Source organism: Somniosus microcephalus, chromosome 20, assembly GCF_052327205.1.
Source record: "Somniosus microcephalus isolate GS21.2 chromosome 20, FLI_Smic_1.0, whole genome shotgun sequence".
Lineage (NCBI taxonomy): Eukaryota > Metazoa > Chordata > Chondrichthyes > Squaliformes > Somniosidae > Somniosus > Somniosus microcephalus.
The window spans coordinates 77,043,987-77,069,423 of record NC_141006.1 but is presented as its reverse complement, the minus strand read 5'-3'; the positions used below and the strand labels follow the sequence as shown (position 1 = coordinate 77,069,423).

The window sequence follows — 25,437 nt, the reverse complement described above, 5'->3', positions numbered from 1 at the left end:
TGACATATTTACTAGCCGTTTCAGTGAGAAAGCTGCACGATGATTGTACGATAAACGGAGCCAATGTTAAATTTCAACTTTGGCAGCATAATACTGTTATTGAGTTTGGTCCAGGAAATACTGGACAAAGCGTGGGCTTGCAGCACAAGTATTTCGCAGTGTGCGCACAATCATTCCAAAAGTGGGTTCTAGCCATTGTTGGGAGAAAATAAATTGACACAACTCGGGGTAGTTGTGCCCTTTTAAATTAAAAAATGTATGGTATTCTTTACAAAAGTGTAAAAAATACAACTTTCAGATCTATCTTGCTGTGTTTAGTAAAGTTACAATCTTGCTCCCGCTGGGGGAGTTTTTCCCCATTGAGCACAGTACCTGCAGAGAAAAACCTCAGACTGTTTTTAAATTACCCTAAAATGGGACAGTCCCACCACATTCAGTAGGACATTACGCTTGGGGCACAAACCATGCGTTAGTTGGAAGTTAAATTAGTGTCTTTAATGTACTTGCCGCTGTGTCAAACTTTACTCTGCCTTTTCAGAAACCTTGGATGCCTTTGGGTGCATTTTTTTTTTAAATGCATGACTAAGTGGCCAATTGGAAAGCACACACGCTCAGTTAGCTAAACATGCAACAAGACCTGGTTGACGTTCAGACTTGGGCTGATAAGTGGCAGGTAACATTCGCGCCCACAGAAGTGACAGGCAATGCTCCAACAAGCGAGAGTCTAACCACCTCCCCTTGACATTCAACGGCATTACCATCACCGAATCCCCCATCATCAACATCCTGGGGGTCACCATTGACCAGAAACTTAACTGGACCAGCCACATAAATACTGTGGCAACAAGAGCAGGTCAAAGGCTGGGTATTCTGCGGCGAGTGTCTCACCTCCTGACTCCCCAAAACCTTTCCACCATCTACAAGGCACAAGTAAGGAGTGTGATGGAATACTCTCCGCTTGCCTGGATGAGTGCAGCTCCAACAACACTCAAGAAGCTCGACACCATCCAGGACAAAGCAGCACGTTTGATTGGCACCCCCATCCACCACCTTAAACAATCACTCCCTCCACCACCGGCGTACTGTGGCTACAGTGTGTACCATCTACAAGATGCACTGCAGCGACTCGCCAAGGATTCTTCGGCAGCACCTCCTAAACCCACGACCTCTTCCACCTAGAAGGACAAGGGCAGCAGGCACATGGGAACACCACCACCTCCAAGTTCCCCTCCAAGTCACACACCATCCTGACTTGGAAATATATCGGCTGATCCTTCATCGTCGCTGGGTCAAAACCCTGGAACTTCCTCCCTAACAGCGCTGTGGGAGTACCTTCACCACACAGACTGCAGTGGTTTAAGAAGGCGGCTCACCACCACCTTCTCTAGGGCAATTAGGGATGGGCAATAAATGCTGGCCTTGCATGCGACGCCCAGATCCCATAAGCGAATTTTTTTTTAAACGCTGTCATGAATCTTATGACTCATGAATTAACACTGGGCGGCCAGCTGGTGGCGCCGTCCAAGGAGTATCAATACTCGGGCATGGGCCCAGCTTGCTCAGGATGTTTCTGTAACCAGGAACTAGTGATGTAACTAGAAATCTCATGGTTTTGAAACAGTTGATTAAAGCCTTGTTTTAAACCAAGTGCTCAGTAGTCTTTTTACATCAACCACTACTAAACCAGTATAAATAGCGCACTGTGGGTTAGTCAAGCTTTGTTGCCCTTAATTTCTGAGTAATCGAGGAGCAGCACAGAATGAATAAAGCAAGGTTTAGGGATTGAGATCTGCAGGTCACTGCACCAGGCAGCAGGGGATTGAGCTGATTCAGGAGGCCATCACACAGGAGGTTACATAACAAGAAACTTTGGAACGATATCGGAAGAAGGTGTCCGTCTTGAAGAAATCTGTCAAGGTGAGAAGTGAAAATGAGAATGACCTATTGTGTGCATAGCTCGTGAAGGCAAATCAAGCACCTTGTAGATGTCAGATGATTTAGTTGCGTATATTTAACACCAACTGATCTGCTGCAAATGTAGCACAAAGGAAAGTAATGAACATGGCTGACAGCAGGATCCAAAAACAAGAGCCTTGAATGATGTGCAGTTTCTCTAAGAAATGGAAAGCCAGGCCTTTCAGGAGTGAAATTAGGAAACACTTCTACACACAAACATAGAAACATAGAAGATAGGAGCAGGAGTAGGCCATTTGGCCCTTCGAGCCTGCTCCGCCATTCAACGAGATCATGGCTGATCATCCAAGCCCTAGCACCCGGTCCCTACACTGACAGCCATCCCACCCAAGCCCCATCCCTGTAACCCCGTAACCCCACGTATTTAATCCCCCCTAACACTAAGGGCCAATTTTTATCATGGCCAATCAACCTAACCCGCACACAAGGGTGGTAGAAGTTTGGAACTCTCTTCCACAAACAGCAATTGATACTAGGTCAATTTTAAATTTTAAATCTGAGATTCAAAGATTGTTAACCGAAGGTATTAAGGGCTATGGGGCAAAGGCGGGGATATGGAGTTAGGTCGCAGATCATTGAAAGACGGAACAGGCTCGAGGGGCTGGGTGGGACTGAAAGCCGATAAATCCCCTGGACCTGATGCCTACATCCTAGGGTTTTAAAAGAGGTGGCAATAGAGATAATGGATGCATTGGTTGTCATCTTCCATAGATTCTAGAACAGTTCCAGCGGATTGGAAGGTAGCAAATGTAACCCCACTATTTAAGAATGGAGGGGGAGAGAAAACGGAACGATAGACCAGTTAGCCTGACATCTGTAGGAGGGAAAATGCTAGAATCTATCATTATGGATGGGGTAACAGGGCACTTAGAAAATAATAATAGGATTGGGCAGAGTCATCACGGATTTATGAAAGGGAAATAGTGTTTGATGAATCTGTTAGAGCTTTTGCAGTTGTAACCAGCAGAATAGATAAGCGGAACCAGTGGATGTGGTTTATTTGGATTTTCAGAAGGCATTCGATAAGGTGCCACATGAGGTTATTAAACAAAATTAGGGCTCATGGGACTGGGGGTAATATACAGGAAACTTTCGATTTACCGGCACCTAAATAACCGGAAATCTCGGTTAACCGGCAAAATTCAGGTAACTTTTATTACTTGCCTTCCTCGATCTGTTGCTGTGCAAGGGTGTGGCTGCAGCTGTTGCTAAGCTACAGAGACGCTTGGAACTTGTGGCCATTGTTCTGAACCTGTTGCTAAGCAATGGGGTTGGTTGCTTTATACGGAGCCCTCAGCTCTCCGTATCTTTTATTATAGCGCTCGGTTATCCGGAATTTTTGATGAACCGGCACCACGTCGGTCCCGTCGATGCCGGATTAAAAAAAAGTTTCCTGTACTAGCATGGATTGAGGATTGGTTAATGGACAGAAAGCAGAGAGTAGGAATAAACCGGTCATTTTCAGGTTGGCAGGCTGTAACTAGTGGGGTACCACAAGGATCAGTGCTTGGGCCTCAGCTATTCACAATCTACATCAATGATTTGGATGAGGGGACCAAATGTAATATATCCAAGTTTGCTGATGATACAAAGCTGGGTGGGAATGTAAGTTGTGAGGAGGATGCAAAGAGGCTTCAAGGGGATATAGACAGGCTAAGTGAGTGGGCAAGAACATGGCAAATGGAATGAAATGTGAAGTTATCCACTTTGGTAGGAAAAATAGAAAAGCAGAGTTTTTTAAATGGTGAGAGATTGGGAAATGTTGGTGTTCAGAGGGACCTGGGGGTCCTTGTACACGAATCACTGAAAGTTAACATGCAGGTACAGCAAGCAATTAGGAAAGCAAATGGTATGTTGGCCTTTATTACAAGAGGATTTGTGTATAAGAGTAAAGATGTCTTACTGCAATTATATAGGGCCCTGGTCAGACCACACCTGGAGTATTGTGGACCTGTTTGGTCTCATTACCTAAGGAAGGATAGACTTACCATAGAGGGAGTGCAGCGAAGGTTCACCAAACTGATTCCTGGGATGGGGGGATTGTCCTATGAGGAGAGATTGAGTAGACTAGGCCTATATTCTCTCGAGTTTAGAAGAATGAGAGGTGATCTCATTGAAACATACAAGATTCTTACAGGGCTTGACAGGGTAGATGCAGGGAGGATGTTTCCCCTGGCTGGGAGTCTAGAACACGGGGTCACAGTCTCAGAATAAGAGGTCGGCCATTTAGGACTGAGATGAGGAGAAATTTCTTCACTCAGAGGGTGGTGAATCTTTGGAATTCTCTACCCCAGAGGGCTGTGGAGGCTCAGTCGTTCTGTATATTCATGACAGAGATCGATAGATTTTTGGATATTGAGGGAATCAAGGGATATGGAGATAGTGGAGATGTGGTAGAAGATCAGCCATGATCTTATTGAATGGTGGAGCAGACCCGAGGGGGCCGAATGGCCGACTCCTGCTCCTATTTCTTATGTAAATGGCCTCTTCCTGTTCCTACAGCTTAGAAGGTGTAAGGCAATTTTTATGAATCAAGATTTGCAGATTACAGTAGATAGTGTGAGGGCGCAGCAGCAGATTACTTGTTCCATTTCAGTTATGTATACGAAGGTACTCCAGGAAACTCCTCTGATGCTTGTCAGCACTGATTGCTTGTACATATGACCATTGAAAATAATTCAAGGCGAACTAATTGTCCGCTGTATGTGTGAATAATTACACCGTGCTCTCAAACCATCTGTAGGCAAGATACGTTATGTTCAGGTAAACTATTTATAACCGTCTAAAACGTGGCTGCCTAAAATACACGAAACAAATATTTGCTCATTTAGCGTATATTTATCTTGCAGGAAAAATGCAGCCTTTAACAAACCAGAGTGCAGAAGGGTGGCGGGATTTAGCAAACCAAATCTATCGTTTCCTTCGAAGAAGCTTTCACAGAGGTCATCAGCTGAGGAGTTGTACACAGCATGAACTTGCTGACCTACATTGGCTCCCAGTTAAGCAATGCCCCATTTTTAAAATTCTCATCCTTGTTTTCAAATCCCTCCATGGCCTTTACCCTCCATATCTCTGTAATCTCCTCCAGTCCTACAACCCCCCCCCCCCCGCCCCCCGAGATATCTGCGCTCCTCCAATTCCGGCCTCTTGAGCATCCCTGATTTTAATCGCTCCACCATTGGCGGCCGTGCCTTCAGCTGCCAAGGCCCTAAGCTCTGGAATTCCCTCCCTAAACCTCTCCGCTTCTCAACCTCTTTCCTCCTTTTAAGACGCTCCTTAAAACTGACCGCTTTGGCATCTACCCTAATTTCTCCTTGAGTGGCAGATTTTGTTTTATAATCGCTCCTGTGAAGCGCCTTGGGACGTTTTAACATGTTAAAGGTGCTATATAAACACTTGTTGTTGTCATTCTCCTTCTCCTTCTGACTTGTAGAATTATACAATTATAATCACGCTTTTCCTCTGTACATGTAAGAACATAAGAAATAGGAGCAGGAATAGGCCACTTGGCCCCTCGAGCCTGCTCCGCCATTCAATATGATCATGACTGATATTGGGCTCAAAGCCACTTCCCCGCCCGCTCCCCATAACCCTTCACTCCCTTATCTTGTAAAACTCTGTCTATCGCCACCTTAAATGTATTTAATGACTCCGCCTCCATGGCTCTCGAGGTAGAGACCGCGTTGAGCCGTTAATGTGCTGTGTATAGTCTGCAGCAAGAACGCGCCAAACAATTTGCATTGACTGTTTCTGTGCTTCCTTCGTGTTGCAGGTACACCTCAAGCCTAGGAACAGAAAGCTCAACTCCCTCAGCACAACACTCAGTGACATCATTACTTCAAGCATGCACCCGACCAGAGACGCACTCTCTGGAGGGCTTTAGTGACTTAGAAGAGGAAGCACAGGGTGAGTCATCTCCCCTCGCTGCAGGAGGGATGATGACACTGGCTGAAGAAGGGCTGGGCTGCTGCTGAGTGGAGACATAGAATCATCAGGGGCCCTGCTGAATCACCTCTGGTTCTGACCTCATGGGGACATCTATGGGAGGAAAAAAGAAAGACTTGCCTTTCTATAGCGCCTTTCATGACCACCGGACGTCTCAAAGCGCTTTGCAGTCAATGAAGTACGTTTGAAGTGGAGTCACTGTTGTAATGTGGGAAACGCGGCAGCCAATTTGTGCACAGCAAGCTCCTACAAACAGCAATGTGATAATGGCCAGATAATCTGTTTTTCTTGTTACAGGAAACTTTGTGCTATCCGGCACCGACGGGACCGAGCTGTTGCCGTCCCATCAAAACTGCCGGACAAACCATCGCTAATGTTAAAACATACGGAAGCTTTTGAGCTCCATATCTAGCAACAAACCCTGTTGCTTAGCAACAGCTTCTAAACAGTCGGCCGTAGCTTGCAAGCGTCTCTGTAGCTAAGCAACAGCTTTAGCTAGACCTTGCAGAGCCTGACTGGTGGAAGAAAAAGCAACGAAAAGAAAAAAAACTTACTGAACCGACTCCTGAATTTTGCCGGTGGATCGAGCATTCCGGACAGTTAACCTCCGGATAAACCAAAGGTTCCTTAATGTTGGTTGAGTGATAAATATTGGCCCCAGGACACCAGGGAGAACTCCCCTGCTCTTCTTCAAAATAGTGCCATGGGATCTTTTACGTCCACCTGAGAGAGCAGATGGGGCCTCGGTTTAGCGTCTCATCCAAAAGACGGCATCTCTGACAGTGCAGCGCTCCCTCAGCACTGTACTGGGAGTGTCAGCCTAGCTTTATGCGCTCAAGTCCCTGAAGGAGGCTAATTGTCACACCAGTTTGTGCTTCAGAATCACTTGTCTCCTTGAGGGCATGTTGCTAACAGTTGGACAATGTTAGGCAATGTCACTTGGGAGCAGTAGGGCAGACATACCGTGCTGCGCAAGTTCACATACCACAGCGGGTAGGCAGAGCGGCACAACATGTTGAACACACACTGCACTTTTACTATTATTTTCAACAAAGACAACATTTCATCTTCCATTTTGTAGTCATTATTTACAGCACTACTGAAGATTGGTTGTTTATTACCTAGGATATACAGCACAGAAACAGGCCATTCGGCCCAACCAGTCCATGTCGGTGTTTATGCTCCGCTCGAGCCTCCTCCCGTCTTTCCTCATCTAACTGTATCAGCATAACCCTCGATTCCCTTCTCCCTCATATGCTTTTCTAGCCTCCCCTTAAATGCATCTATACTATTCGCTTCAGCCACTCCCTGTGGTAGTGAGTTCCACATTCTCACCACTCGCTGGGTAAAGAAGTTTCTCCTGAATTTCCTTTTTTTTTTAAACGTCCATTGAAGCCTTAAGGCAGACCTCAAGAAAAGAATCAGGACCAGGTGAAGCTGTGGCTTCTTTTCTGCTGTCTCCTAGGTCCTCCTCATCATCCTCCCCGTCTTGTGCCAAAACTGGTGACTGTTCACCTTCCAGAATACCTCTGAGGTGCAGCACGCAGTAAACCACTGCTACACTCTCAACTTGCTTTGGAATATATTGTACAGTGCCCCTGAGTGATCCACACAACAGGACCATCGATGGAGCATATCAAATTTATGCTTGATGATGTTCGTGTCTCTTGGATGTGCATCATTAGATGGTCTTTGCTGGAGTAGGGGTGGGATAAATGGTTTGTTATGATGTCATAAGCCAGATTTTTAATAGGCAAACTGGGATCAGCCATGGTCATATTGAATGGTGGAGCAGGTTCGAAGGGCCGAACGGCTGACTCCTGTTTCTATGTATATCTCAGCAGCCAAATAAGTGAGGAACCCAAAACATGTCACCACTGAGGGAGTGGTCAACCAGTGAGGGAGGAATTCAATTCACAACGGTCTCTTTTGTGCCTGATAAATAGGCGGCCAGGAGTTGAAAATTGGGGTAGGGGGAAATACCTGGACTGCCCCATTGACATCCAAGGCCTGTCTATCATACTTATTTTTTATTCATTCATGGGATGTGGGCGTCGCTGGCAAGGCCAGCATTTATTGCCCATCCCTAATTGCCCTCGAAGGTGATGGTGAGCCGCCGCCTTGACAACTGGGTGGCTTTCTAGGCCACTTCAGAGGGCAGTTAAGTGTCAATTACATTGCTGTGGGTCTGGAGTCACATATAGACCAGACTGGGTAAAGATGGCAGATTTCCTACCCTAAAGGGCATTAGTGAACCAGATGGGTTTTTATGACAATCTGGTAATTATGTGGTCACCATTACCAGATATATTTAATTAACTGAATTTAAATTCCCCAGCTGTTGTGGTGGGATTTGAACTTCTGTCTCTGGATCATCGGTCCAGGCCTCTGGATTACTAATCCAGTAACATTGCTATAAGTATTAGTGTCAGCTGTGGTTCAGTGGGTAGCACTTCTTGCCTCTGAGTCAGAAGGTTGTGGGTTCAAATTCCTACTCCAGGGACTTGAGCACATAAAGTCTATGCTGACACTCCTCCTTCTCTTAGGCAGTCCCTCAGAACCAAAGATGACTTGCTTCCACATTAAAAATGAGTTCTCATGTGACTGAGTCCAATGTGGGACCGACAGTCTCTGTCACAGGTGGGGCAGACGGTGGTTGAAGGGGTGGGTGGGTGGGGTGCTTGGGTTGACCTGCGCTTGGCTTCCGCTTGCTCCCGGCGAAGAGACTCGAGGTGTTCGGCGCCTTCCCGGATGCTTCTCCTCCACTTTGTGCGGTCTTGGGCCAGGGATTCCCAGGTGTTGGTGGGGATGCTGCACTTTTTCAAGGAGGCTTTGAGGGTGTCCTTGAAGCGTTTCCTCTGCCCACCTGGGGCTCTCTTGCCGTGTCGGAGCTCCGAGTAGAGCGCTTGTTTTGGGAGTCTTGTATCGGGCATGCGGACAATGTGACCCGTCCATCGGAGCTGATCGAGCGTGGTCAAAGCTTCGATGCTGGGGATGTTGGCCTGAGCGAGAACACTGACGTCGGTGCGCCTATCCTGCCAATGGATTTGCAGGATCTTGCAGAAGCAATGTTGGTGGTACCTCTCCAGTGCTTTGAGGTGCCTGCTGTACATGGTCCATGTCTTTGAGGCATACAGCAAGGTGGGTATCACTGCTGCTCTGTAGACCATGAGCTTAGTGCTGGGTTTGAGGTCATGGTCTTAACACTCTTCCTCAGGCGACTGAAGGCTGCACTGGCACACTGAAGGCTGTGTTGGACTTCGTCATCAACGTCTGCCCTTGTTGACAGTAGGCTCCCGAGGTATGGAAAGTGGTCCACGTTGTCCAAGGCCTTGTCGTGGATTTTGATAATCGGGGGGCAGTACTGTGTGACAGGGGCTGACACTCCAGTGCAGTGCTGAGGGAATGCTGCACTGGCGGAGGTGCCGTCTTTCGGATGAGACGTTAATCAGGTGGACGTAAAAGATCCCATGGCCACTATTTCAAAGAAGAGCAGGGGAGTTCTCCCTGGTGTCCTTGGGCGAATATTTATCCCTCAATCAACATCACTAAAAGCAGATGATCTGGTCATCATCACATTGCTGTTTGTGGGAGCTTGCTGTGTGCAAATTGGCTGCTGCGTTTCCCACATTACAACAGTGACCACACTTCAAAAGTACTTCATCGGCTGTAAAGCGCTTTGAGACGTCTGGTGGTCGTGAAAGGCGCTATAGAAATGCAAGTCTTTTATGCTACCGTCCACATATTTGGGCGTGCCTGTACAGGGGCGAGCAGTCCGCCCACCTGGCTACAAGATTGGGTCCTACATCCATTGTCGGATGGCAGCTGGGGAATTTAAATTCAGGTACAAATGGATGGATCTTGTGCTGTGTTGCACCAAATCCTCAGCGGCCTAACTGGTGGCCCTTACTGGGACCGCTGGAGGCCGCTGTTAGAGAGAAGGCCACAACAGACTTTTTCAGAGTTCTGTTATTGGAGAGCCAGATGAAGCAGGGAGTGCTCCTCCTCGTCCCAGACCAACACTGCAAGCCGCTGCCAACCTGGACTCTTCCACCCTGATTTACTTCTCTTTTCCCCGCCCTTCTTGGGGGTGCTAACCAGCCGGCATTCAGCAGGCCCCGACTGCCCACTGCTCTCCGCTTCCATTCAGTGAGGCTCGATGTCACACTTGGCTTGGGGCTCCGATTGTCACGTGCGCAGATCAATCACTCCCCTGACTCGCCGCCTGTTTTGGGCGCGAGTCGGATTTCTGCCCAAGCGTATTCACATTTCTTCTTCTTCTTTTGTGTGGTAGTAGCAAAGCAAATCAAATGTCAATATCCAAGTCAGATATCCAGGCCAAAGCTTCCGGTGTAACAGCATGGATATCTTGTAGGCTGCCTGTGAATTTCCTCTGAGGGCAGTGCTCAATGATGTGCTCCAGGGTCTGATCAGGAGCTCCACAGTCACATGATGGGGATGCTTTAATCTTCCATCTATGGAGGAGGTGGCAGCATCTACCATGGCCGGTTCGGAGGCGGTTGATGGTTGTCCACTGATTGCGAGGAAGGTTTGATCCTTCAGGTTGTACTGTGGGCTCCTTTTGAGGAATCCATTCCGTATGTCACAGTTCTTCCAAGCATTTCACCATTGGTCATCAAGGCTGAGGGGAGATCGCTGAAGGACTTCGGCGATGGTCCAAAATGGCCTTCCAGATTTGAGACAGGTTGGGTGGCCGGTTGTTCAAGTCGGCCTGGATCGGCGTGTCTTTACTGGTGTAGCGGTTGTATTCTCTGGAGACTGCATATTCGCGGCGTAGGTGTGGTGGTGCGATGGTTGCAAGGACGGGCAGCCAAGTGTTGGTGTCGATAAAAGCGTACCGGTGATAATTCTCATAGTAGAATTCAGCTGGACAGCAACGGATTTGACATGTGGACTCGATAGCCATGCCGGAGAGCAGTACTCCGCTGTAGAGCACACCAGGGTGAGTGCTGCCGTACGGAGGGTTTGAGCGTCTGCTCTCCATGTGGATCTGGCGAGTTTCTGGATCAAGTTGACCCTACTCTTTAGTTTCTTCCCAAGGTTCTGGAGATGTTGTCTATGTGACAGAGTGCGTTCAAGCGCGACTCATAAATAAATTCACATATGTAAGTATTTCGTGGCATAGCAGTCCATTTGGCTATTCATGGAATGCTATCCGTTTCTGTTGAAAAATACCATAGGATGTTGCCTATGGTTGGGAATGGTAACATTGTGGGAGACTACAGTCTCCCGCGTAAAGAAATAGGCAACACAGCGAGCTACAAGAAATAGGTCTTTATTCCAACTCTCACAATACAGTACTGAATTCGTAAAGCCCGCGAACCTGTGATGACTCACGGATTGGTCACCTGCTGGAACCTGATTGGTTTTCCTTCTCTCAGCAGCAGGCAAGTCTGAACATGCCTTATTCCTCTCAGCTTGCAACTGTCTTGCGGGGGGAGGGGAATACAGCAGTTAAAAGGGGATTATACAGGTTTACCTACATACACAGTGTTTCCTCAATGTGGTAACGCCACATACGCGCCCCCCCCACCCCCCCCCCAGAATCCTCGTTAACTGTAAAAGTCAGTCTCTGCGGAGGTTTGACCAAACGGCTGTAGCGGCTGTAGTAGCCATCTGGCGCGTGAGGAGGGCTGTCTGGGAGGTCGGCTGGTTGGTTCGTCGGCTGGTCTGGCGGCTGGTCTGCCGGTGGGCTGGCTGGACGGGCTGCCGGCGAAGGTGGGGCGGCGGCCGGGAAGTAAGGTTCTGGCGTGTCTTGGTCCTCTTGTGGGGCGGCCGCCAACGCGGGAGGTCTGCCCCGCCGTGGGGGAAGAGCCGGACGAAACGGGAAGCTGAGGTCCAGGTGCGCCGGTTTGAGGCGGTCTACTGAAATAAGGTCCGGCTTCCCGCCAACGTCGATAAGAAAAGCTTTGTCCCCCGTCTCCAATACTGAGAAGGGGCCGGTGTATGGTGCCTGCAGCGGGCCTCTGTGCGCGTCCCGGCGCACGAAGACGAACTCCGCATGTCGTAAGTCCTGAGGCACGTAGGACGGCTGCGGGCCGTGTTGCGAAGTGGGCACTGGACGGAAATGCTGGGCCGCGTCCTGGTGCAAGGAAAGCTGTCTGGTGGCCGACCACGGCTCCGTTGTCAGGGGGAGAAAGTCACCTGGTACTCTGAGCGGTTGGCCATAGACCATCTCGGCTGCGGAGGCGCGGAGGTCCTCTTTGGGCGCGGTGCGCAATCCCAGGAGGACCCAGGGTAGTTTGTCGATCCAGCTGGTGTCGGCCAGGCTGGCGCGGAGGGAGGCTTTCAAGGAACGATGAAAGCGCTCGCAGAGCCCGTTGGCCTGCGGGTGGTAGGCTGTTGTCCTGTGCAACTTGGTGCCGAGGCCGGCGGTGATGGCATTCCACAAGTGGGAGGTGAACTGGGGGCCTCTGTCCGAGGATATGTCGGTCGGCATGCCGAACCGGGCCACCCATGTCGAGACGAATGCTCGCGCGACGTCGGTCGTGGTGGTGGAGGCGAGGGGAACCGCCTCGGGCCATCTGGTGGTGCGGTCGACGATCGTGAGCAGGTGTGTGACACCGTGCGACGGCGGCAAGGGGCCTACCAGATCGACGTGGACGTGGTCGAAACGCCTCTCGGGCACCGGGAAACACCCCAATGGCGCCTTGATGTGCTGCTGGACCTTAGCGCGCTGACACACCACGCATGTGTTGGTCCAGTCTCTCTCATCCTTGTGGAGTCCAGGCCAGACGAACTTGGCGGACATGAGTTTCTGAGACGCACGCATCCCTGGATGTGAGAGGCCGTGGATGATGTCGAAAACTCGCTTGCGCCAGGTGGATGGGACGACCGGCCTAGGCGAGGGGACTGAGACGTCGCACATGAGGGTTGTGCCGGCTGCGTGGAAGTGGATGTCGGCCAGCGTGAGGTTGGTGGTTGACGTCCTGAGGGCCTGGATCTCCGTGTCGGCGGCCTGGTCTCTCGCCATGCTGGCGCAGTCGACGCCCAGGTGCACTGCGTGGAGCGAGGGTCTTGAGAGGCAGTCGGCCACCAAATTGTCCTTGCCAGCGACGTGGCGGATGTCCGTGGTGAACTCCGAGATGAAGTTGAGTTGGCGCTGTTGGCATGCGGACCAGGGTTCGGTTACTTTGGCCATGGCGAAAGTGAGCGGCTTGTGGTCCACGAATGCAGTGAACGGCCGGCCTTCCAGGAGGAAACGGAAGTGCCGGATTGCCAGGAACGGGGCCAGGAGCTCTCTGTCGAACGTGCTGTAGGCCTGCTCGTTCTTGCGCAGCTGTCGGCTGAAAAATGCCAGTGGCTGCCACGCGCCTTCGACCCACTGTTGCTGGACAGCGCCGACGGCGTAATCCGAGGCGTCCGTGGTGAGGGCGGTCTTGGCGCTCGGGATGGGGTGGGCCAGTAGTGTAGCGTTGGCCAAGGCGCTTTTGGTCTGGTGGAAGGCTGTCGCCATCTCGCTGGACCAGGTGAGTTGCTCTTTGCCCGTTTTGCCCCTGGTGGCTTCGTAGAGGGGGCGCATGAGTGAGGCGGCCTTGGGCACGAAACGGTGATAGAAATTGACCATCCCCAAAAATTCCTGCAGCGCCTTGACCGAGGTGGGCTGGGGAAAGTCCGCCACCGCCTGCACCTTGGAAGGTAGGGGAATGGCTCCCCTTGGCGAGATTCTGTGGCCGAGAAAGTCAATTTGGGCTGCTCCGAACTGGCATTTGGCCGGGTTGACGAGTAGCCCGTGTTGGCTGAGGCGCTGGAAAAGAGAGCGCAAATGCGCGATGTGCTCGGCCTTACTGGTACTAGCTACGAGGATATCGTCCAGATAGACGAACAGGAAGCTTGGGTCCCGTAGGACGGAATCCATGAGCCGTTGGAAGGCCTGTGCGGCGTTCTTGAGCCCGAAGGGCATGCGCAGGAACTCGAACAGTCCGAAGAGGGTGATGACCGCCGTCTTCTGGACGTCTGCGTGGTGGACGGGGACCTGATGGTAGCCGCGAATCAGGTCGACCTTGGAAAAGACGGACTTTCCTGCTAGGTGTGCCGAGAAGTTTTGGATGTGCGGAATGGGGTATCTATCGGGCGTGGTGGCGTCGCCGCAGAGGCGCCAGCCACCGCCCGGCTTGGGCACAATGTGGAGGGGGGACGACCACGGGCTGTTCGAGCGGCGGATGATGCCCAGTTTCTCCATCGTGGCGAATTCTTCCTTGGCCACCGCCATCTTGGCTGGGTCCAGGCGTCTGGCTCGGGCGAACACTGGTGGTCGGGTAGTGGTGATGTGGTGCTCGACACCACGCTTGGCTGCTGCGGCTGAGAAGGTCGGTTGTGTGAGCCTCGCGAAATCCGCGAGTAGGCGGGCGTAGTCGTCATCTGCCGGGGCAGAGCAGGACCCGACGAGGGCCGGGCTGTTGCTCTGCTGGCAGGCCAGTGAAGCGAAAGTTGCTGCGTCGATCAGGCGCCTGTCGCGGATGTCGACCAGGAGTCCGTGAGCGCAAAGAAAATCGGCGCCCAGCAAGGGATGTGCCACCGAGGCCGTCACGAAATCCCACGTAAATCACTGGCCGTTGAAACAAACCTCGGCCCGTCGCTTTCCAAAAGTAGCGATGGCTGCGCCATTTGCCGCCACGAGGGGTGAGCCGCTGCAGCCTGCCTGGATGGCGAGCTGGGAGGCAGGAATTATGCTGCATTGGGCTCTGGTGTCGCAAAGGAATCTGCGCCCTGAAAGGGAGTCGGTTATGTACAGCAGTTTACCTGCGGTGCCGATGGCCATCGTGGTGGCGGGGGTGCGGTCGAGCGGGCCTAGACAGCGACGCGGGGCTGGTGCGTTGGGCTGGGCGGCCATCTTGGTTTGATTGAAAGCGCAGGGTGCTCTGCAGCGTTGGGCCTTGTGGCCGAAACGCGCGTGGTAGTAACATAGTTCTGCGGCCTGGCGTGGCGGCGCACGCTCGGTGGTGTCGGGGAGCCTCGCGGCTGCACAGCCGAGTTGGGCGACGGCGAAGGCTTTGTCCGCAGCGGCTGCCAGTTGTACGCAGTCCGTGATCGGGGACCCCGTGAGGGCAGTCTGTACCTGCTGAGGAAGCAGGCTGAGGAAAAGGGCCCGAAACAAGAAGCACTGCGGTTCAGAGCCCAGGAACGCAAGCATCTGGCTCGTCAACTGGGTCGGGGTAGAGTCGCCGAGGCCTGGTAGTGAAAGAAGCCTACGGGCCCCCTTCTCCCCGGACAGGCCGTAAGCCTGCAGCAAGCGGCCCTTAATGGTTGAGTACTTGCCGGTCTGTGGTGGGTTCCCCAGCTGGTCGAGAACTTCGGCGGCGGTGGAGCTTGCTAGTGCTGAGACTACGTGGAGGTACCTTTCTTCATCGTCTTGAACCCTGCGAAGGGTGAATTGGGCCTCCGTGTGCGCGAACTAAGCTGGTGCTTGGTGTTCCCAGAAGGTGGGGAGCTTCAAGGACGCGGCGCCGGCCAACATCGGGCTGCTGCTGGTTGCCGTCGGGTCGTTGCTGGCCTCTGTAGGGCTGCGTGAGTCGGGGGCTTCGGCCGCCGACATTCGGGGTCACCAATGTGGGAGACTACAGTCTCCCGCGTAAAGAAATAGGCAACACAGCGAGCTACAAGAAATAGGTCTTTACTCCAACTCTCACAATACAGTACTGAATTCGTAAAGCCCGCGAACCTGTGATGACTCTCAGATTGGTCACCTGCTGGAACCTGATTGGTTTTCCTTCTCTCTGCAGCAGGCAAGTCTGAATATGCCTTATTCCTCTCAGCTTGCAACTGTCTTGCGGGGGGAGGGGAATACAGCAGTTAAAAGGGGATTATACCGGTTTATCTACATACACACAGTGTTTCCCCAATGTGGTAACGCCACAACATAGTGGTTATGTTACTGGACTCCTAATCCAGAGGCCTGGACTGATGATCTTGCCGTGGGGTGGGGGGGGTTAGGAGTTCAGATCCCATCACTGCAACTGTGGAATTTAAATTCAGTAAATTAAATAAAAATCTGGAATGAAAGGCTAGTACATTTAATGGTGAACGTGTAACTACAGGATTGTTGACTAATGTCCTTTAGGGAAGGAAATCTGCCGCCCTTACCCGGTCTGGCCGATATGTGACCCCAGACCCACAGCAATGTAGTTGACCTTTAACTGCCCTCTGAAATGGCCGAGCAAGACGCTCTGCTCACCACCACCTTCTCGAGGTCAATTAGGGATGCGCAATAAATGTTGGCCACAGCCTGTGAATTAATTTATTTAAAAGCTCGTATATCCAAGGCAATTTTAATATATTTCCCAACATATCTAGAAAGCTCATATCTGAGTTGTGCAGCATTGAATCAGTCTGACTGACCCTTTCTCCTGTTTTCAGAATTCCCGTTCTACCTGGACCCCTCCCTCTGGCCTCTTACCCTCTCTAGATCTTTTCATCGCTAACTGCTGCCGTGACATCGGCTGTCTCCATTTCTCTGCTCCCCTCACTCACTCCAACCTACCTCCCTCTGAACTTGCAGCACTCCATTCTCTTAGATCCAACCCTGACATTGTCATTAAACCTGCTGACAAGGGTGGTGCTATTGTTGTTTGGCGAACTGACCTCTACCTAGCGGAAGCTGAACTCCGACACCTCCACCTGGACCATGACCCCACTACCGAACATCAAACCACCATTTCCTAGACTGTCACTGACCCCATCTCCTCTGGAGATCTTCCCCCCCCCCCGCGGCCACCAACCTCATAGTTCCCCAACCCCGCACAGCCCGCTTCTACCTCCTTCCCAAGATCCACAAACAGGACTGCCCTGGTAGACCCATCGTTTCAGCCTGTTCTTGCCCCACGGAACTTATCTCGACTCTATCTTTTCTCCCCTTGTCCAGTCTATTCCCACCTACATCCGCGACTCTTCGGACGCCCTCCGCCACTTTAACAGTTTCCGTTTTCCTGGCCCCAACCGCTTCCATTTCACCATGGACGTACAATCCCTCTACACCTCCATCCCCCACCAGGATGGCCTGAGGGCGCTCCGCTTCTTCCTTGACCAGAGGCCCGACCAGTCCCCATCCACCACTACCCTCCTCCGCCTGGCTGAACTTGTTCTCACATTGAACAACTTCTCCTTTGACTCCACTCATTTCCTCCAAATTAAAGGTGTTACTATGAGTACCCGCATGGGTCCTAGCTATGCCTGCCTTTTCGTGGGATATGTGGAACACTCTTTGTTCCAGTCCTACTCGGGTCCCCTCCCTCACCTCTTTTTCTGATACATTGATGACTGTATTGGTGCCGTTTCCTGCTCTCGCCCTGAACTAGACAATTTCATTCACTTTGCCTCCAATTTCCACCCTTCCCTCACCTTCACATGGTCCATCTCTGACTCTTCCCTTCCCTTCCTCGACTTCTCCGTCTCCATCTCTGGGGATAGGTTGTTGACCAATATTCACTACAAGCCCACTGACTCCCACAGCTACCTGGACTACACTTTCTCCCACCCCACCTCCTGTAAGAACTCTATTACATTCTCCCAGTTTCTCCGTCTCCGCCGCATCTGCTCCGACGATGCCACCTTCCACACCAGTGCTTCCGACATGTCTTCCTTTTTCCTCAACTGAGGATTCCCCTCTACCGTGGTTGACACGGCCCTCGACCGTGTCCGTTCTATCTCCCGCACTTCTGCCCTCGCCCCTGCCCCTCCCTCCCGGAACCACGATAGGGTTCCCCTTGTCCTCACCTTTCACCCCACCAGCCTCCACATTCAACGGATCATTTTCCGCCACCTCCAAAGTGATCCCACCACCAAACGCATCTTCCCTTCCCCTCCCCTTTCAGTATTCCGTAGGACCCGCTCCCTCCGAGACACCCTAGTCCACTCCTTTATCACCCCCAGCACCCCTTCCCCTTTGCCTGGCACCGTCCCGTGCATGCGCAGGAGATGTAACACCTGCCCCTATACCTCCCCTGCCCCCCCCCCCCCTCCCTACTGCCCAGGGCCCCAAACACCCCTTCCAGGTGAAACAGTGATTTACTTGTACTTCTTGCAATCTAGTATACTGTATTCGCTGCTCACGATGCGGTCTCCTCTACATTGGGGAGACCAAACACAGATTGGGTGACTGCTTTGCGGAACACGTCCGTAAGGGTGACCCCGAGCTTCCGGTCGCCTGTCATTTTAATTCACTGCCCCATTCCCACTCGGACCTCACCGTCCTTGGCCTCTTGCATTGTTCCACGGAAGCTCGACGTAAACTCGAGGAACAGCACCTCATCTTCCGATTAGGCATTTTACAGCCTTCCGGACTCAATATCGAGTTCAACAATTTCAGATCATAACCTCGGCCCCTATTACATTTTTTTACTTTTTTTTATCCACGCCTTTGTTTTGGCCCTTTTCCCCCCCCCCCCCCCCCCCCCCCCCCCAAACCCACTTTTTTTTCTCTCTCCCACATGGCAGCTGTCTCCCATTCTGCCAGCGCATTTCACACCTAATCTAGAGCCGTCTTTTGTCTCCACTAGTCCTATCACCATCTCGTCTCATTTTGAATACCTCTTAAAGTCTCTTCTCTTTTGTTCTCTCCCAGCCCGGCCTCTCAATCTATTTCATTCCCTGTGGCTCTTTAGTCTTGATAAAGGGTTTTGACCCGAAACGTCGACTCTAATTTCTCTCCACGGATGTTGCCTGGCCTGAGTTTTTCCAGCATTTTCTGTTGTTATTTCACAGTCTGACTGACCCTTGCTGTTGCCTGGAAGGAGCCTGTTGCAAAAATACTGAGTGCTGTATGGTTGCTGGTAATGGGCCAGTGTTGTCCTTTGATTGCAGGTTTGGTTCTAGGAGTTAGGATGACTTATCTGTGGCTTTCTTGCTGTGGAGTAGTGTCTTCACATATTTCTCCTCGGTAAGATCAGGGTAGCTGCGTCACCTACAGTAGACCACTACCTGGAGCAGTAGTGGGCACTGGTGGTCCTCCTCCCACCACCTTGAACTTCCCTGGCCCTCCCTCGGTTTGTTGTCATCGTCCTCTTCCTCCAAGTGAGACTTTTTAATGGACCCAAGCTGTTGTGTGCACTGAAACAATGGGAGTCACCCTTTACAAAGTATCCTGTTCTACTCTGTGTTAGAACATCTGCCGACTCCCAGCTGTCTTTACTGTGGGAGTCAATGATGCCGTGTGAGTTGGAAGCCAAGCATGACTAAATTTGTGCATTCATCTTTAGTTGGTCCTTAACAAGCGGAAAAAAAAATTAATGCGGAATTTGTCCGTTGCTATGCATGAATGTGATTTTGATTTCAGCTGGAATTTTGAGAGCATGGGGAGAATGTGCTGAAGCTCTGTTAATGTAACAAACCAGATTGCTACACGTTAATACATACTTGAAACGTGTTTTCGCTCCATAGGAGTGAAACGAGTTGGTTAACATAAACTCTGTGGAGAGAACAAATGACACTTTTTGGAAACCTTGGCCCGGAATTTGCGGTCCGGATGACCTGGAAAAATCCCAAATCTGCAGTCTGTCATTGGCTGCTCCTCCACAGGTTGTGCTGTGTACCCACACCACCCCACCACACACCCACACCCAACCCCCCCCACCCACCCACACCCCCCTCGCACAGAGCCAGCAATCGGGCAAATCAGTGAAACTGACGGAATCCCGGGCTCTCCCGCAGTAATTACACTGTTAAATCCCCCCAGTAAAAGTTAGACCCAAAGGGATTATGTGTAACTGGGGTTTTAACAGCGTATTGACTGCTAAACAAAGGTTATGGCCCTGAAAAACTCATTTTAATTTTGTGCAGTGTCAAATTTATCCATTTTAATAAAAATTACAATTTTTAAGAAACTTAAAGAAAAAAAAGTTTGTTCATCTTTATTTCAGCTTTGCCTTTTCCCCGTGTAAGAGCCCCAATCTTTGTTTTACTCTCTCTCTCTCTCTCTCTCTCTCTCTCTAACATTTTTAAAAAGTTAGAATTTTAAGAGTTTACTCATTTTGCCGTCTTGTGAGAATTATGCCTTTTGATTGGCAGCTTAGACAGCTTGTTGACCTCACAGCAGCTCGCACTAGGGGATCTCCACTGTACTGCATTGATTTGAATTGAACATCGGAAAACCCGAAGTTCTCGACACAGATTGCGACAACTTTGTGGGCAGCTTCCTCTGGGACCAGCGGTGAACCCCTTCACTTCAACGACCGCAAATTCCGGGCCATTAACATGTCTATTGTGTCCACAGGTGCTGACCAACCTACCAAGTGCTTCCAGCATTTTCTCTTTCTGTTTCAGCTTTACAGCATCTGCAGTTTCTTTTGCATTTTGAAAAAATTGGTTAATCTGTTCAGGTGAAATTCTTTGTTTGCTACTTTGACAAAGCTGTTAACCATATTTTATTTTAAACAGATTAAAATAGTGAACAAATAAATTTCATCCCATCTAATCATTTTAATGCTGTACTGTATAATATTTGACCTGACTTGGGCCGAATGACCTCCTTCTGTGCTGGGGGAGTCCAGAACCAGGGGTCACAGGATAAGGGGTAGGCCATTTAGGACAGAGATGAGGAGGAATTTCTTCACCGAGAGTGGTGAACCTGTGGAATTCTCTGCCACACAGGGCAGTTGAGGCCAATTCATTAAATATATTCAAGAAGGAGTTGGATATATTTCTTGAGGCTAAAGGGATCAAGGGATATGGGGAGAAAGCAGGGACAGGGTACTGAATTTGGATGATCAGCCATGATCTCATTGAATGGCGGAGCGGGCTCGAGTGGCCGAATGGCCTACTCCTGCTCCTATCTTCTATGTTTCTAAACTGCTATGATTCTATGGCTAATAGCTGGAGATTTACCGTCCTTTTTCCATTTTGATTCAGGTGATGGATGTGGGCATACAGTCATTGGCCCCGAAAGTGGTACTCTAACTTCCAAGAACTACCCTGGCACCTACCCGAATCACACGCTGTGTAAATGGGAGCTTCGCGTTGCTCTGGGGAAGAGTATAATTCTGAGGCTTGGTGACTTGGACATTGAGTACACAGAGGACTGTTCATCCAGTTCATTGGAAATCTATTCTTCATCTGCCGATGACAGCTATGGTAAGGAATTAATATACTGAGCACGTTTCAATGGGTTCTATCCTAGAGTCATAGAGTAATACAGCACGGATAGAGGCCCTTCGGCCCATCGTGTCCGCGCCGGCCATCACGCCCTGTCTAATCTAATCCCATATTCCAGCATTTGGTCCGTAGCCTTGTATGCTATGGCATTTCAAGTGCTCATCCAAATGCGTCTTGAATGTTGTGAGGGTTCCAGCCTCCACAACCCTTCCGGGCAGTGAGTTCCAGACTCCAGCCACCCTCTGGGTGAAAAAGTTCTTTCTCAAATCCCCTCTAAACCTCCCGCCCTTTACCTTGAATCTGTGCCCCCTAGTTATTGACCCTTCTACTAAGGGAAAAAGCTCCTTTAGTATCCATCCTATCTATGCCCCTCATAATTTTGTACACCTCAATCATGTCCCCCCTCAGCCTCCTCTGCTCCAAGGAAAACAAACCCAATCTGCGCAGTCTCTCTTCATAGCTGAAGCGTTCCAGCCCTGGTAGCATCCTGGTGAATCTCCTCTGCACCCTCTCCAAAGCTATCACATCCTTCCTGTAGTGTGGCGACCAGAACTGCACACAGTATTCCAGCTGTGGCCTAACCAGTGTTTTATACAGCTCCATCATAACCTCCTTGCTCTTATATTCTATGCCTCGGCTAATGAAGGCAAGTATCCCATATGCCTTTTTTACCACCTTATCCACCTGTTCCGCCGCCTTCAGGGATCTGTGTACTTGCACACCCAGATCCCTCTGACCCTCTGTCTTGCCTAGGGTCTTGCCATTCATTGTGTATTCCCTTGCCTTGTTAGTCCCCCCAAAGTGCATCACCTCGCACTTTTCCGGGTTAAATTCCATTTGCCACTGTTCCGCCCATCTGACCAACCCATCGATATCGTCCTGCAGACTGAGACTACCCTCCTCGCTATTTACCACCCTACCAATTTTTGTATCATCTGCGAACTTACTGATCATACCTTTTACATTCATATCCAAGTCATTAATATAGACCACAAACAGCAAGGGACCCAGCACCGATCCCTGTGGTACCCCACTGGCCACAGGCTTCCAGTCACAAAAACAACCTTCGACCATCACCCTCTGCCTTCTGCCACTAAGCCAGTTTTGTATCCAACGTGCCAAGGCACCCTGGATTCCATGGGCTCTTACCTTCTTGACCAGTCTCCTGTGCGGGACTTTATCGAAGGCCTTACTGAAATCCATGTATACCACATCCACTGCGTTACCCTCATCCACACACCTAGTCACCCCCTCAAAAAATTCAATCAAATTAGTCAGACATGATCTTCCCTTGACAAAGCCATGTTGACTATCCCTGATTAATCCTTGCCTCTCCAAGTGGAGACTGATTTTGTCCCTCAGAATTTTTTCCAATAATTTTCCCACCACTGATGTTAGGCTCACTGGCCTGTAGTTCCCCAGTTTTTCCCTACTCCCCTTCTTGAATAATGGAACTACATTAGCAGTTCTCCAGTCCTCTGGCACATCCCCTGTGGCCAGAGAGGTTCTGAATATGTGTGTTAGAGCCCCCGCAATCTCTTCCTTTGCCTCACACAGCAGCCTGGGATACATTTCGTCCGGGCCTGGGGATTTATCCATTTTTAGGCCTGCTAAAACCGCCAATACCTCCTCCCTCTCGATGTTAATGTGTTCGAGGATATCACAGTCCCCCCGCCTTATTTCTATGTCTACATCGTCCCTCTCCATAGTGAAAACAGATGCAAAAAATTCATTTAGAACCCCTCCTACATCTTCCGGCTCCACACACAGATTGCCACTTTTGTCCCTAATGGGCCCTATTTTTTCCCTAGTTATCCTCTTACCCTTAATATACTTATAAAACATCTTCGGATTTTCCTTTATTTTGCTCGCCAGTGTTATTTCATGGCCCCTCCTTGATCTCCGAATTTCTTTTTTAAGTATCCCCCTGCACTTTTTGTACTCCTCTAGGGCTTCCTCCGTCTTTAGCCTTTTGTATCTGCCAAAAGCCCTCCTTTTTTTTCTAATCCATTCTCGTATATCCCCTGACATCCACGGTTCCCTGTGGTTTTTGGAACCACCCTTGACCTTTACGGGAACATGTTGCCATTGTATGATCTCAATCTCCCTTCTGAAAGCCTCCCATTGCTCCGATGCGGATTTTCCTACAAGTAGCTGATCCCAGTCCATTTTGGCCAGATCCTGCCTTATCCTATTAAAATCGGCCTTCCCCCAATTTAGAACCTTTATTTCCGGCCCATCCCTGTCCTTTTCCATGACCACCTTAAATCTCACCATATTATGGTCACTGTCACCAAAGTGCTCACCTACTAGCACTTCTTCCACTTGGACGGCCACATTCCCTAGAATTAGGTCCAGTAGCGCCCCCTCTCTTGTAGGACCTTCTACATGCTGGCTCAAAAAGCTCTCCTGGATGCACTTTAAGAATTCTACACCCTCTGTGCCTTTCACACTCTGACTATCCCAGTTAATATTGGGGAAGTTGAAATCCCCCATTATTATTACCCTATTATTTGCACATTTCTCTGAGATTTGCCTACATATCTGTTCCTCTATCTCCCCCTGACTGTTTGGAGGCCTATAGTACACTCCCAGCAAAGTGCTTGCCCCCTTCTTGTTTTTAAGCTCCACCCATATGGCCTCATTAGAGGAACCTGCTAATATGTCATCCCTCCTTACTGCAGTAATTGACTCCTTAATTAATATTGCTACACCCCCTCTTATACCCTCCCCCCCCCCCCCTCTGTCTCGCCTGAAGATTCTGTACCCCGGAATATTGAGCTGCCAGTCTTGCCCCTCCCTCAACCATGTCTCCGTGATAGCAACAATATCATACTCCCATGTGTTTATCAACACCTTCAGTTCATCCACCTTATTTGCAAGACTCCTTGCATTAAAATAGATGCCATCCAGCCTTGCCCTTGTATATTTGCCCTGTCTACCAAGCTGACTTGTTTTTTTCTCTATAATTGGCAGCACATCACCCCCTCTTTCAGCTCCCCTCTGTATCCCATCCCCCTGCCAAGTTCGTTTAAACCCCCCCCCAACAGTGCTAGCAAACCTCCCCGCAAGGATATTTGTCCCGCTCTGGTTCAGGTGCAACCCGTCCGACTTGTACAAGTCCCACATTTCCCAGAAGCAGGCCCAGTGATCCAGGAAAGTAAAACCCTCCCCCCTACACCAACTCTTTAGCCACGCATTCATCTGCTCTATCCTCCTATTCCTATACTCACTAGCACGTGGCACTGGGAGTAATCCAGAGATTACAACCTTTGAGGTCCTGCTCTTTAATCTGTTACCTAGCTCCCTAAATTCTTGATGCAGGACCTCATCCCCCTTCCTACCTATGTCGTTGGTCCCAATGTGGACCACGACCTCTGCCTGCTCACCCTCCCCCTTAAGAATGCCCTGTAGCCACTCAGTGACATCCATGACCCTGGCCCCAGGGAGGCAACAAACCATCCTGGAGTCACGTTTGCGGCCACAGAAACGCCTATCTGTTCCCCTTACGATAGAATCCCCTACCACTATTGCTCTCCCACTCTTTTTCCTCCCTTTCTGAGCAGCAGAAGCGTCCCTGGTGCCAGGAAGCTGGCTGCTGCTGCCTTCCCCTGGTGAGTCATCCCCCTCAACAGTATCCAACTTGGTATACTTGTTTGAAAGGGGGATGTCTGCAGGAGGCCCCTGCACTTCCTGCCTGCCTCTGTTGCTCCGCCTGATGGTCACCCCCTGTGCAGCCCTACCCTGAGGCGTGAACAACTTGCTAAACGTGCTATCCACGACCCTCTCAGCATTGCGCATGCTCCAAAACTCATCCACCCGCAGCTCGAGCGCCACAATGCGGTCTACAAGTAGCTGCAGCTGGATGCATTTCCCGCACACATGGTCGCCAGGGACACTGGCAGCGTCCCTGACTTCCCACATAGAGCAGGAGGAGCAGAACACGGGTCTGAGCTCTCCTGCCATGACTTACTCCTTTAATTAATCTAAAAATTTATTCAATTCCCCAGTTACAGGTATACTCTAGGGCGCTTTATTTACCAACTGTCCTCACTACAACACAGAGCCCCTAGAAATTTAACACCACAGAATTCAAGCTTGTAATGAAAAGAGAGAAATACTCACCAACCAATCACTTACCTGCTCCCTGGTGACGTCACACCCCGATTACTTTTTACCTCTCTGCAACTTCTGAGCTCGCAGACTGGAGTTTGGTATGCCTCTCCTGGCCCCGCTGCCGCCTTTTGTAGCTCGCCGCCGCCGCCGAGTCTCCCGCAGGTCCGCTGCTCCCGCTACCTGCCGCCGCTGCTCTGAGGCCTTTCCTGGCCCCGCTGCCGCCTTTTGTAGCTCGCCGCCGCCGCCGCCGAGTCTCCCGCAGGTCCGCTGCTCCCGCTACCTGCCGCCGCTGCTCTA

At 50.5% G+C, this 25,437-nt stretch overlaps 1 protein-coding gene across 1 annotated transcript in view; it reads left to right on the top strand.

Moving 5' to 3' along the window:
* LOC147103449 (discoidin, CUB and LCCL domain-containing protein 1) overlaps window positions 1-25,437 on the top strand; it is a 182,166-nt gene that overhangs the window by 11,136 nt on the left and 145,593 nt on the right. Inside the window, exon 2 of the mRNA XM_085963041.1 lies at window positions 20,782-21,003. Within this exon, the coding sequence (XP_085819167.1) occupies window positions 20,782-21,003 (222 nt within the window). The remainder of the gene's footprint in view (window positions 1-20,781; window positions 21,004-25,437) is intronic.